This window comes from Somniosus microcephalus, chromosome 4, assembly GCF_052327205.1.
Source record: "Somniosus microcephalus isolate GS21.2 chromosome 4, FLI_Smic_1.0, whole genome shotgun sequence".
NCBI classification, from domain to species: domain Eukaryota; kingdom Metazoa; phylum Chordata; class Chondrichthyes; order Squaliformes; family Somniosidae; genus Somniosus; species Somniosus microcephalus.
The window spans coordinates 35,200,590-35,214,730 of NC_140990.1; the positions used below are offsets into that span (position 1 = coordinate 35,200,590).

Consider the following 14,141-nt stretch of genomic DNA (forward strand, 5'->3'; position numbering starts at 1 on the left):
AGCTGAGAGAGAAACAGTTAACGTTTCAGGCTATTGACCTTTTGTCCGAAAGGTCAACGACCTGAAACGTTAACTCGGTTTCTCTCTCCACAGCTGCTGCCTGACCTGCTGAGTATTTCCAGCACTTTTTTTTCTTTTTATTCCATTCCTCCTTCGATTGGCCCATAAAAATAACATGTTAGTGCCACAATTACACTGGCAACAATGAGATTGGTCTGTGTTAACCGAGGCCAAGAACTTATGTTTTGTGTTGTAACCATGATGGCAACTGCTGCTCTTCCCGATCTTGTTCCCACCTCGACTTTCCTGGCCTGGGGACCCTTTAGGCAGTGGTTGAGCTTTCCCTACCCGTTTCTGTTTCTTCCAAGTGCTCCCAACCTCCCCACGCTCAAGCCTAGATTACCTGCTCTCCTAGACTCAACGCCTCGAGGCAATGCTCAGCTACACTATCTGGCTGGAAGTGCAAAATGGAGAGATCTGGGTTCATCTGTCCTCTGTTATACTCTGACCAGTAGCCTTCCACTTGATCCTTCTCTCCACTTCTCAGAGTGCTCAATCATTGCTGTCTGCTGCCTCTGATCCAACTATGCCAAAGGATCCAGTACACAGAGAAAAAAAAAAATAGCACGAACAAAGGAGCACGTATGCACATGCAGGAGGGAGACATAGGCACAGAAAAAGTCAGCGCTAATAACTAATTCTGTTTTTGGGGTGGGTAATAGAATAACGAGGAACACACCCACTCTATGGTGCGGAGAGAAGGGAAGAAAGAAGAACTGTTGCATTTGAGAGAAGAGAAAATAAATAAAAATAACCACTGGGGGAGAAGAGAAGAGGAACCCTGTTGCACGTGACAACACAATAGAGAAAAAGGCCCTTGGAGTTTTACATGTAGGTCACACTTAAATTTGGGGAGAAGGTCAAATTCCATAACCAAAAACAGACAGGATATGTTTTCTAGGTTGTGTCAGAAGACCTCACAATCTCCAAGCAATTCAGAGATATTTTCTTCCTCACCCACGAGATCCCAGCTTTGCAGCCCAAAAAACCTGATTTTTCCCCCAGCAGCAGACAGATTTATCCCCAGGACTCAACTGTGAACAACACTGCAAGAAATTAATTATTTTAAATTTATTACAACACTTCCCATCTACGTGAGCCCCAGCCTTGATCCTGCTGTTCCCCACATCTCAACCTCACCTGACCCTAACCCTGTACACCAATGGACAACTGCCCCCAGCTCAAAGCTGAGCTCGTCATAGGTACAACCTATTCAGGGTGTTCACGTTCTATATAGAGCTTCAGTACTGTACTTGTGATATTGTGGTCCAATACTGAGCAGGTCCCAAACCACGGCACTCAAGTAGAGTTGGCAAAATAGTTATAGCAAGTCTAGTGTGTATGTATCGGGCATGCGGACGATGTGACCCGACCATCGGAGCTGATCGAGCGTGGTCAAAGCTTCGATGCTGGGGATGTTGGCCTGAGCGAGAACACTGACATTGGTGCGCCTATCCTGCTAATGAATTTGCAGGATCTAGCAGAGGCAGCGTTGGTGGTACCTCCTGTATATGGTCCATGCTTCGGCACGGCAAGAGAGCCCCAGGTGGGCAGAGGAAACGCTTCAAGGACACCCTCAAAGCCTCCTTGAAAAAGTGCAACATCCCCACTGACACCTGGGAATCCCTGGCCCAAGACCGCACAAAGTGGAGGAGAAACATCCGAGAAGGCGGCGAACACCTCGAGTCTCTTCGCCAGGAGCAAGCGGAAGCCAAGCGCAAGCAGCGCACGTCAACCCAAGCACCCCACCCACCCGGCCCTTCAACCACCGTCTGCCCCACCTGTGACAGAGACTGTAGGTCTTGCACTGGACTCATCAGTCACCCGAGAACTCATTTTTAATGTGAAAGCAAGTCATCCTCGGTTCCGAGGGACTGCCTAAGAAGAGAAGACAGAATTAAAAACTGTAGATCTGTCTTTTGCCTTAATTCTCTTCACCACCTTCCACTTCCTACCCCCTCATCTCTATTCTTGCACTAATAACAACAGAAAATGCTGGAAAAACTCAGCAGGCCAGGCAACATCCGTGGAGAGAAAATGGAGTCAACGTTTCGGGTGAAACCCTTTGTCAAGACTGAAGACGCACAGGAAATGAAATAGATTAAAAGGCCAGTATGGGGGCTGGGAGAGAGCAAGAGAGAAGTGAAGAGACATTAAGAGGTATTCAAAACGAGACAAGATGGTGATAGGACTAGTGGAGACAAAAGACGGCTCTAGATTAGGTGTGAAATGCGCTGGCAGAATGGGAGAGAAAAATAAAAAGGGGGGGGGGGGGGGGGAGGAAAGGGCCAAAACAAAGGTGTGGATAAAAAATATAAGTAAAAATGTAACAGGGGCCAGGGTTATGATCTGAAATTGTTGAACTCGATATCGAGCCCAGAAGGCTGTAAAGTGCCTAATCGGAAGATGAGGTGCTGTTCCTCAAGCTTACGCTGAGCTTCCGTGGAACAATGCAAGAGCCCGAGTACAGTGAGGTCCGAGTGGGAATGGGGCGGTGAATTAAAATGACAGGCGACCGGAAGCTCGGGGTCATCCTTACGGACTGAACGGAGGTGTTCCGCAAAGCGGTCACCCAATCTGCGTTTGGTCTCCCCAGTGTAGAGACCACATCGTGAGCAGCGAATACAGATACTAGATTGCAAGAAGTACAAGTAAATCGCTGTTTCACCTGGAAGGGGTGTTTGGGGCCCTGGACAGTGGGAAGGGGGGGGGGGCGGTATAAGGGCAGGTGTTGCATCTCCTGCGCTTGCACAGGAAGGTGCCAGGCGAAGGGGAAGGGGTGCTGGGGGTGATAGAGGAGTGGACTAGGGTGTCTCGAAGGGAGCGGTCCCTACGGAATGTTGAAAGGGGAGGGGAAGATGCGTTTGGTGGTGGGATCACTTTGGAGGTGGTGGAAATGGCGGAGGATGATCCGTTGAATGTGGAGGCTGGTGGAGTGAAAGGTGAGGACAAGGGGAACCCTATCGTGGTTCCAGGAGGGAGGGGCAGGGGTGAGGGCAGAAGTGCGGGAGATAGAACGGACACGGTCGAGGGCCGTGTCAACCATGGTAGAGGGGAATCCTCGGTTGAGGAAAAAGGAAGACATGTCGGAAGCACTGGTGTGGAAGGTGGCATCGTCGGAGCAGATGCGGCGGAGACGGAGAAACTGGGAGAATGGAATAGAGTCCTTACAGGAGGCACTTGCACTTGTTTGTTTAAGCAGGCAAAAACAGTCTGGGTCTCTTCCATTGCAATGGTATACCGTGCAACTAGTTTAAATGGAGGTGGCCTTGTAGTAGGGTTGATCTATTTACCAAGTTTCTGCAATACACAACCTAGCAGCCTACCCAACAACTGGTCAAGCTTGTTGCATATGCAAATCCTAACAGGCCTGAGAATTGAATCAGGTCTTTTGAAAAGCTGAATTTATATTGAGCTTTGTAGAATGGTAGGGCCCCCAGCTCCAGTTATGTTGGTTTCACATACTTGGTAGCAGACCCAGTAAAACTAAAGAAACTGAAACAGCGATTTACTTGTACTTCTTGCAATCTAGTATACTGTATTCGCTGCTGTCTCCTCTACACTGGGGAGACCAAACGCAGATTGGGTGACCGCTTTGCGGAACACCTCCGTTCAGTCCATAAGGGTGACCCCGAGCTTCCGGTCGCCTGTCATTTTAATTCACTGCTCCATTCCCACTCGGACCTCACCGTCCTTGGCCTCTTGCATTGTTCCACGGAAGCTCAATGTAAACTCGAGGAACAGCACCTCATCTTCCAATTAGGCACTTTGCAGCCTTCCGGACTCAATATCGAGTTCAACAATTTCAGATCATAACCTCGGCCCCCATTACATTTTTACTTATATATTTTTTTTCCACCCGTGTTTTGGGTTTTCCCTCTCCCCCCACCCCCCCCCCCCCCAAACCCCCTTTCCTTTTTTTTCCACTCCGACATGGCAGCTGTCTCTCATCCTGCCAGTACACTTCACACCTAATCTGAGCCGTCTTTTGTCTCCACTGTCCTATTACCATCTTGTCTGGTTTTGAATACCTCAATGTCTCTTTACTTCTTTTGTTCTGTCGCAGCCCTGCCTTCGATCTATTTCATTTCCTTTCCAGTTTTGAAAAAGGGTTCACCCGAAACATCGACTCGGATTTCTCTCCACGGATGTTGCCTGGCCTGCTGAGTTTTTCCAGCATTTTCTGTTGTTATTTTGGTTTTCCAGTAGTTGGCATCAGCAAATTTCCAACGATGTTACCATCAGCTGCATGAAACCTGCTGTTGAGTGCCAATGGTCCTAGTACCTCAACAAGTGCTGAATAATGTTAAGCATTTTAACCATTAGAATAGGGTGATACGATACGAAATTAAAATTAAATAACTTACCATTTTGGACTGTAGGTCTATTAGCTTCTTGACTCTGAATCGTTTAACTGAGAAAGTACAATGTTAAAAAAGTCACATTTATTAAAAAACTTTCAAAAATCAAATATGCAAATAATTTCTGAAACTGTACAACAGATCAGTGGTAAATCAGATCCATGCCCCAGAACAATATAACTGAAAATTCAGGGATTGTGCCATCACCTCAAATGTAGAAATTGCATTAGAGATCATTTCGGAATGATTTACCATTCCAGCCTCTTATGGCTGCTCAACTCCAAGTTTCTACTTTCAGCCAGGAGAACCATACGTCAAGACACCAGCAACACAACATTTCAGCAATCGCCCAACAGGCATTATACAAGTAATGAGCCAACCAAGACAGTTTAAGAAGTGCGTACTTCTCGCCATCTTTTTTCTACTTCCACCTTTCACTGACTGATAGAGTTGTTCTATCCAGCAGTCTTTTGCAACTCTGACAACTTATCACAACTGCAGTAATAAGAACTTTAGATTTTAAACACGAGCACAGGTGGATTTTCAATTTTTCCAGCTAGGATTTCAGTTGGAATAGACTTAATATTGTCTACAAAGGACATTATTGCCACTGAGAGAATAGAGCGGAAAGCAACCAAGAGATGATTCTAGGTATCAGAAATTGAAGCCACAAAGACAAGACTTTAATGTAACTCAAGACTATGAAAATCTTTTACTTAAGCTGATCCCAAGGTAGTTGCATCATTCAGAGTTTTGGGCAGCTAAGACATTCAACCCAACTCTCACCTGTGGTTCCCAAGCTGCCCAAGGATCTACGCTTGTCCCATCATCTTCACGTACATAATACATGTTGGTGACATCATCATTAGGCACGGGGTCAGCTTTCATATGTATGCCAATGATACTCAAATCTACCAACCTATTACCTCTCTTGACCCCCAGACTTCCAGCCTGACATCGAGGCATAGATGAGTCGCAACTTTTTTTAAATGAACATCGGGAAGACCGAAGCCATTATTTTCAGTGTGCTCCCCGCACCCCTCGCCCCCGTAAAGCTGCACTTCCTGACCATTCACTAATGCTGAACCAGACCTCTTAAACCCACCCATGCAATATTTCCTGCCTTTGCTCCTTCACCACTGAAGCCCTCAACAATGTGTCACCTCTAGACTTAATTATGCCTTTGCCCTCCTTGCCAACCTATTTTCAACCTCAAACTCCAACTTGTCCAAAATGCAGCAATCTGTAGCCCATCTTGCCTAATACCTGCTCACTAATTATTCTATCCTTACTAACCTAAATTGGCTCAGTTTCCCAATGCATTAAATTTAAAATCCTCGTTCTCATCTTCAGTTTCACTCTGTCCTATTTCTGTTTGCAGCCGCCTTCTCCTGCACCCTTAGCTCCTGTGACTGACATTTTAAGCATCCTCCTCCCTTTGCCACACCACTGGTGTTGCAGTCTTCACTTACCACAGCCAAACACTCAACTCCCTTCCTAAACCATACTACCATTAAAAACCTGCTCAAACCCCATCTTTTTAAAAGACCGAAAATGCTGGAAATATGCTGCAGATCAGTCAGCATCTGTAGAGAGAAGATGAGTTAATGCTTCAGGCATAGGCACATCTTTTTCACCAAGCTATTGATCACCCTTCCCAATTTCTCCTACTATATCGGTTCCCCTATCTACCTCCATTAAAAAGCACCCAATGACTTTTTTTCCCCCAAAAGTAAAAGATAAATTATTGTTGTCCAGCACAAGTCCTCTGCAGTTGCCTGGAAAAATGGGAGGGCAAAGGGAGGGAATGGACAAAAGGCCAGAATCTCAGGACTTATGGGTGCAGAAGAAACACAGTTGCAGAGATAGGGCAGAGTGAAGATGGAGAGATTTGAAGCAGAGGATTTTAAATTTAACATGCTGAAATGACAGGTAGCCAAATTAGGTTAACAAAGGCCAGATATTTGGTGACTGGAACTTTACGTAGGATAGCATACATGTTGCTGCATTGAAGATAAATACTATTGGGATCATCACAGCTTTGGGAAAAACCATCCCGTCCTTAAGCTGGTCATTAAGTCAGCCAGCAATAAATGGGATAGTTGCTCTTATATTTTGGGTGTTTTTCCCCTTCTTACCATGTCTCCAACTGCTTCTGGGTCTCTAAATAATTTTCACAACACACTCGTGATAGATCATGCTGCATGACAAACTCTGTACCCTTGCACTCCAGCACTGTGAGGCTGAACCAAACTGTCCACAACCTTTTGTCCCATTGTACCCCAAGCTGACCTTCCAACTCCATATCCTCTCCATCACAAGACTGTACTTCCACCTTTAACATCATCTCTCCCCATCTCTGTAACCTCCCCCAGCCCTACAACCTTCACCCCCGATCCCAAACTCTCCATTCCTCTGACTGTGGCCTCTTGGGCATCTTCCTCTCCCTTCCTCCTGCCATTGGCAGCTGTGCCTTCAGCCCCGCCTAAGCCTCACTGAATTCCCTCCTTAAACCCCGCTGCATCTCTACCTCACTTTCCTTTAAGGCCCTCCTTAAAACTCACCTCTTTGACCACTCTTTTAGTCACCCCATCTAATGTATCCTCCTTTGGCTCAGCATCCATTTTTTAATCACACCACTGTGAAATGCTTTAGGACTTTTTTCTATGTTCAAGATGTTTTATAACTGCATGTTATTATTACAGCACACTCATTGTGCCACCAAAATTGCAGCCTGCAAAATAGAACATTCAGCAAGCAAGGTGTGATAGGTTGTCTAGTTTATTTTACATCCTGCAGCTGCCATCAGCAAGGCTTCTTGCCACTGGCAGTCTTCCAAAATCTGCTCATGCCTTCTCAAGCAGCATAGCAACTAGTCACATGACTACCATATTTGGCCACATCAATCTCATGCTATCAAACTATGAATCATATTAAGCAATATAGGTCAGTTGTGGTTCAGTAGGTTGCACACTCATCTCTGAGTCAGAAGGCTGTAGGTTCAAGTTCCACTCCAGGGACTTGAGCACATAAACCTAGGCTGACACTCCAGTGCAGCGCTGAGGGAGTGCTGCACTGTCGGAGGTGCCGTCCTTCGGATGAGGCATTAAACCGAGGTCCCGTCAGCTTTTTCTAAAACTGCTGATCAACAGTTTGCTAGTTTTCTAGGTTGGCATGTATAAAGTTGTAACTGCAGAAGACTGGAGCACAAAATCTAGGCTGACACTCCAGTGCAATACTGAGGGAGTGCTGCACTGTCAGAGGCAACATATTTCGGATGAGACGTTAAATCGAGGCCCCATCTGCTCTCTCAGGTGGATGTAAAAGATCCCATGACACTATTTCGAAGAAGAGCAGGTGAGTTATCCCCAGTGTCCTGGCCAATATTTATTCCTCAAATCAACATAACAAAAACAGATTATCTGGTCATTATCACATTGCTGTTTGTGGGAGTTTGCTGTGCGCAAATTGGCTGCCGTGTTTCTCACATTACAACAGTGACTACACTCCAAAAGTACTGCATTGGCTGTAAAGCACTTAGAGACATCCAGTGGTCGTGAAAGCCGCTATATAAATGCAAGTCTTTCTTTATACAGAACCAGAAAAAAATACTTTGCATGACTTCAGGTGAGCAAGGACAACTTTATATCTATGCAAAATAAATTGGTTGCAATCCCTCCCCTATCATGACAGATGGAGGAGGATTGTGGTATTGAACACATCTACTTAACGGAAACACATTTTTAAACATAGTTAGCAAGTAATATCTTTAGGTCACAGATACACGAGAACCACTCATAACAAATCTCAAGTGGAATTTGATTCTCAAGATATTGACAGACGTGACAATTATAATACACAACCACGTCACTGCAAAATCCATCAAAGACAAATTACACCCCCTTTTGTGTGCATCAGTTTGCACATTTGGTATCAAAACATTAAAAAAGATAGTTTTAATTTCTGACATGCTGCTGTGCTTGCTACTTACCATTTTCCTTTTTAGTTAGCAGGTACAATAGGTGACACATATAGGGACACTGAAAAGAAAAAAATCTTGCCTGAATCACAGTTCTTACAGATATCAAAGATTGAAAGGCTGAAGATAAACATTTTGATGTGAATGGTTTTACATAAAAAGCTGAAAAACTCTACAGTTCTATTAGTTTCCTTTACACACTACTTGAGTAGCTTTCATTATTGGTGGTTTATTCATTTACAAGTAGCAAGTCGTGTGGCACATCACAAACAAATTGAAATGGTTCCAAAATGCTTAATAGTGAATATAAGCTTTTTTTAAAATAAATAATTATAACTGGGTATTAACAGCACAAGTTACTTAATTATGCCCCTTGCATTTAAAAGGTTGAGGGGAGATTTAATCAAGCTGTTTAAAATAATAAAATGATAAAGGGAGTCAATAGGTTAGATACAGAGAAACGATTTCCTCTGGTGGGTAAATCCAGAACAAGAGGGCTTTCTCTTCAAAATAGAGCTGGGCCATTTAGGAATGAAATTAGGAAGCACTTTTCCCACACAAAGGGTGGTGGAAATCAGAACACTCTCCCCCACAAGGCTGTGAATGCTGGGTCAATTGAAATCTTCCCAAGACTGAGAATGATAGATTCATAGGTTATCAAGGGATATGGAGCAAAGGCAGATAAATGAAATTGAGCTACAGATCAGCCATGATCAAATTGAAAGGCAGAACAGGCTCAAGGGGCTGAATGGCCTCCTCCTGTTCCTATGTTCCACACAGTAGTTATTTTCAACCTTGGGAGTGACCTGCGTTATAGGTCCAGGACCTTCAACTAGTTATTGTAATTTTAAAGAAAAAAGTGCCCAGTCTCCACTATGCAAATTCCACACAGTTGAGAACAGGAGTCAGTATTTGGGGAATTAAAGAGGCCAACAATTGGTGATCGAATTTAACTTCAGCCAGTTATCACTCTCCTTCCTTATCCCTCAGTTATGTCCATTGCACTACAGCACATATTTTTACCTAATCAGGGACAATTTGTAGCATTTCTTACCAGCTTGTCATTCTGAAGGTAGAAGAAAATGATGCCATACAGTGAATGTAATTCATTCTTTGAGTTCAACAGATCAAACACTGTTAACAACCATCTGATAAACAGCACCTGCAAGGAAGAGAAATCAACTTCCGATCAGATAGTGTGTTTCGTTTGTATGTCAATTGCACGCTGCCCCTCTCTACAGGCTTGTATTCTTACCATCCTTCTCCAAAAATGCTAATATTGTTGCACACCAAAGATAAGCCAACCCGTGGGTGCTGCTCTAGCATGTTTTTACCTATTCTCTTCTGTAGACATTGCAAACCCATTTGGAAAATTGAGACCTTGTCTTCTGCACATGCATACAAGTCTGGGTGTCCTTTTTCAAAACTTCTCTAAAGTAAAACAGAGGTATAATTGTGATGGGCCCAGAAGGGAAAAATTGGTTTCAACAAGCCAGGAAACTTATACCGTCAGCCCTCTGTATCACTGTGTTCATTCTTCAAGCTGTTTTGCCATCTAAACAAGGCAAGCTGAAAATGGATGAATCTCGTGCTTGCTGTAAAGAGCTCTTTAACGTAAAAGCACCTTAAGGTTTAAGAACATGAAGGGTCAACACCAGAAATATTAAATAACAGAAAATGCTGGAAAAACTCAGCAGGTCAGGCAACATCCGTGGAGGGAAATTTGAGTTGACGTTTCGGGTTGGACCCTTCTTCAAAACTGGAAAGAAAAGAAACTAGATCGGAGGCAGGGCTGCGATCGGACAAAAGAATAAAAGAAACAAAAGAAGTAAAAGAGATTAGAAGCTAGACGAGATGGTAATAGGCTGGGATTAGGTGTAAAGTGTACTGGCAGGGCAAAAGATAGCTGCCAGGTGTGAGAGAGAAACAAAAGGAAAGGGGGGGGGGGGGGGGGGAAAGGAGTGGAACAATTACAAGAGAAAATGAAATGGGGGCCGAGCTTATGATCTGAAATTGTTGAACTCGATATTGAGTCCGGAAGGCTTGTAATTGTTCCACTCCTTTCTCCCCCCCCCCCCCCTTTCCTTTTGTTTCTCTCTCACACCTGGCAGCTATCTTTTGCCCTGCCAGTACACTTTACACCTAATCCCAGCCTATTACCATCTCGTCTAGCTTCTAATCTCTTTTACTTCTTTTGTTTCTTTTATTCTTTTGTCCGATCGCAGCCCTGCCTCCGATCTAGTTTCTTTTCTTTCCAGTTTTGAAGAAGGGTCCAACCCGAAACGTCAACTCAAATTTCTCTCCACGGATGTTGCCTGACCTGCTGAGTTTTTCCAGCATTTTCTGTTGTTATTTCGGATTTCCAACATCTGCAGTATTTTGCTATCGTACCAGAAATATTAACCCAGTCATTTATTTTTCAGATGCTGATGGACCTGCTTTGTATTCCGTATTTTCTATTCACCTGAGGACAAAACTGTTTTATTGACCAAACAGCAGCAGGTCTACATCTAAAGTAAACCTATTTCCATTAAATTACAAACTATTCTGTCTCAACTCTGATTATTAATAGCAACTGTATTTGTTGGAGAGTGTCTTAACTTCTGACTCCCACACAGCCTACTCCCAGAACCAATGCGGCTTGGCAGTTGACCATTTGCGGGTACATAAGCATTGCTGGTTTTTCCTCCCGGTAGAGATTATTCCCTCTCATTGACCATGACCATTTCCAAGGCAACTCCCCCCGACATTCCTAAACCCCAGGCCTAGCGCCTTTAGTGCTCACAAACTCCTAGGCCCCATACCCTGATTACAGAATCACCAATGCTCCAAGACTCTGAAAAGAGCCTCAACATTGCCAAATCCAAGGGCCCTTCTCCCAATAATCTATCCAATGCTCCCAGAAACTCTTCTCCAGTATTTCCAGGACTACTCTCCACTTCCCAGTGCTCCCAGACCTTCCTTCAATATATGGCGAGAACCCAAAACCCATCCCAGCAGTGCCAAATTCCAGAACCCTTTCCTAAGATTCCCAGGGCTGCCCCCAAGTGCGTGTTCATGGTAATACAATTTGACAGAACACCTCCTAGTTCACCATGAGCAACATCAATCTTTTGGTCAAGAATGCTACATCCTATAGTCCTTTTAAGTCAATATACTTCATGACAATTGCTTGTGTAAATACTTAAAATGCAAATCCATCTGTAGCCATTTTAAAATTGGAATCCTTTATGTACAGTACAAAGCTTCCTGTCACAGTACAGTTGCAGCCTCTAGGCGGTGCTGTGGTACAAGTCGATCAACTCTCAAGTCCAATAGGCATTTTTCCTGATTTTTCATGGGTTTTAGGTATTTAAACCCCAGTTTTCAAGTTTAAGAGTGAGGGGAAAAAAAACAAGGCAAGCGGGAGCGGGCGAAAAGGAAGAGCAGAGAGAGAAAAAAAGGAGAGAGAAAGAAAAGTCTTGCATTTATGTAGTGTCTTTCATGACCTCAGGACAACCTCAGTACTTTTGAAGTGCAGTCAATGTTTAGTGCAGGAAATGCAGCTGTCAATTTGCACACAGCAAGGTCCCGCAACCAGCAATGCGATAATGACCAGATAATCTGGTTTAGCACTGTTGGCTGAGGGATAAATATTGGCCAGGACACCGATGAGAACTCCCTTGCTCTTCTTAGAATAGTGCCGTGCGATCTTTTACGTCCACCCGAGAGGGTAGGCGGGGCCTCAGTTTAATGTCTCATCCGAAAGACAGCATCTCAGACAGTGCAGCCCTCCCTCAGTACTGCACTGGAGTGTCAGCCTAGATTATGCGCTCAAGTCTCTCAAATGGGACTTGAGCACACAACCTTCTGACTCAGAGGCAACTGTGCTACCACTGAGTCACAACTAACACCTGATAAACAGGATGCGAGTACCCTTTTGCTCATTCATAGGCCTACTTCTACCTTTTCAAACTACTCAATTTCAGGCTGGAGCCTTCCTGAATCTCCACCCACCCATTCATGCCATATAGTTCTGGACCTCAGCCTACCACCTCAGACGTTGACCCCTCCCATTGTGACCAATGTCTGGCCTACCGTGACCCTAACCCCGACAACTTATCTCATCATGACCCCTCCCCATCCATTTAGCTGCACCCCTCCATCGCTCAATTTCCTTCCAACAACCTTGCTTCATGGTGCTAATCCACCACTGAATTTTAAAAGAGCAGGATTCTTTCCAAGCACTTGAAGTGAATCTACTATACAAGTAAATATATAATAAATTTACATGTATAACTTAACTGTTGAGAATAGTAAGAGACTTCTGGGGAGACGCATGGCAGATGAATTTTAATGCAAAGAATTGTGAAGTGATTCATTTTGTTAGGAAGAATGAGGAGAGGCAATATAAACTAAATTATACTATTTTAAAAGGGGTGCAGGATCAGAGACACCTGGGGGTGTATGGACACAAGTCTTTGAAGGTGGCAGGACAAGTTGAGAAGGCTGTTAAAAAGGCATACAGGATCATTGACTTTATAAGTAGAGGCATAGAAGTTATGCTAAACCTTTATAATACAACACTGGTTAGGCCTCAGCTGGAGTACTGTGGTTAGAAAGGATGTCAAAGCCTTAGAGAGGGTGCAGAGGGGATTTACTAGAATGGCACTGGAGATGAAAGAGTTCAGTTACGTGGAGAGAATAGAGAAACTGAGGTTGTTCTCCTTAGAGCAGGGAAGGTTAAGTAGAAATTCGATAGAGGCGTTCAAAATCATGAATGGTTTTGATATAAATAAGGAGAAACTGTCTCCAATGGCAGGAGGGTCAGTAACCAAAGGACACAGTTTTAAGGTGATTGGCAAAAGAACCAGAGGCGACATGAGAAAACATTTTTTATTATATAGTGAGTTGTTGTGATCTGGAATACACTGCCTGAAAGGGTGGTGAAGCAGATTCAATAACTTTCAAAAGGGAATTGGATACATACTTGAAAAGGAAAAATCTGCTGGGCTGTGGGGAAAGAGCAGGGAGTGGGTCTAATTGGATAGCTTTTTTCAAAGAACTGGTACAGGCATGATGGGCCAAATGGCCTCCTTCTGCACTGTAACATTCTATGATTCTAGGAGGTGCCAAGGATAGATCCTTGGAGTTCCGGAGAGAACGGTCTGGGGCAGCAAGGGAAGCCATTGCTGGAGATGCTTTCCACAATCAGATATTGAGGCAGTACATGTATTGCCTTCCCATATGCAATGCCGAGAGAAATTGACTAATTTTAAATATATGTTCAGAAACTCTCCCCAACTGAGCAGGACTATTGAAGCAGGGCGGTGTTCAAATAGTTGTTGGTAGACCAGTATTCTGGTACTCTACAACTGCTATTTCTTGGGAACTGGAGACAGAGTGGCACAGGATTGTTGAAACGCCTCAGCTTTGCCTTTGCTGAGTTGGTGGCAGAGATAATAGAGCAGGGCCAGGAGCAGCAGCAACAAGCAGTCAGAAATTTTTTTCAGTGAATACACATCTTGTGCTCCTGTTGCCTTCCACAAGACGTCTGTGATTCTGGCACCAAAGTCAAATTCCGACCACCAATCGCACTCTACGATTCCATCCGTTAAAAATATAAAATCAATTGGCAATCTCCCCACAGCAATGTAGCCGATAAAGAACTCAGTGAAGCGAGTAGCTGACCTATATGCTAGACCTTCTCCAAGACCAATGTTTTGTTACGTTTGCTCTACTCTTGATTTCACCATAAACTG

At 44.2% G+C, this 14,141-nt stretch overlaps 1 protein-coding gene across 2 annotated transcripts in view; it reads right to left on the reverse strand.

The window, feature by feature from the left end:
• The window catches only part of LOC147118612 (centromere protein I-like), a 59,436-nt gene that overhangs the window by 20,535 nt on the left and 24,760 nt on the right, over positions 1-14,141 (reverse strand). Inside the window, exons 4-6 of one of the 2 annotated variants that reach the window (XM_085983722.1) lie at positions 9,455-9,562; positions 8,413-8,461; positions 4,428-4,474 (exon numbers count right to left, since the gene is read on the reverse strand). In XM_085983722.1, the coding sequence (XP_085839848.1) occupies positions 4,428-4,474; positions 8,413-8,461; positions 9,455-9,562 (204 nt within the window). The remainder of the gene's footprint in view (positions 1-4,427; positions 4,475-8,412; positions 8,462-9,454; positions 9,563-14,141) is intronic. The other variant, XM_085983723.1, reaches the window with a different exon arrangement.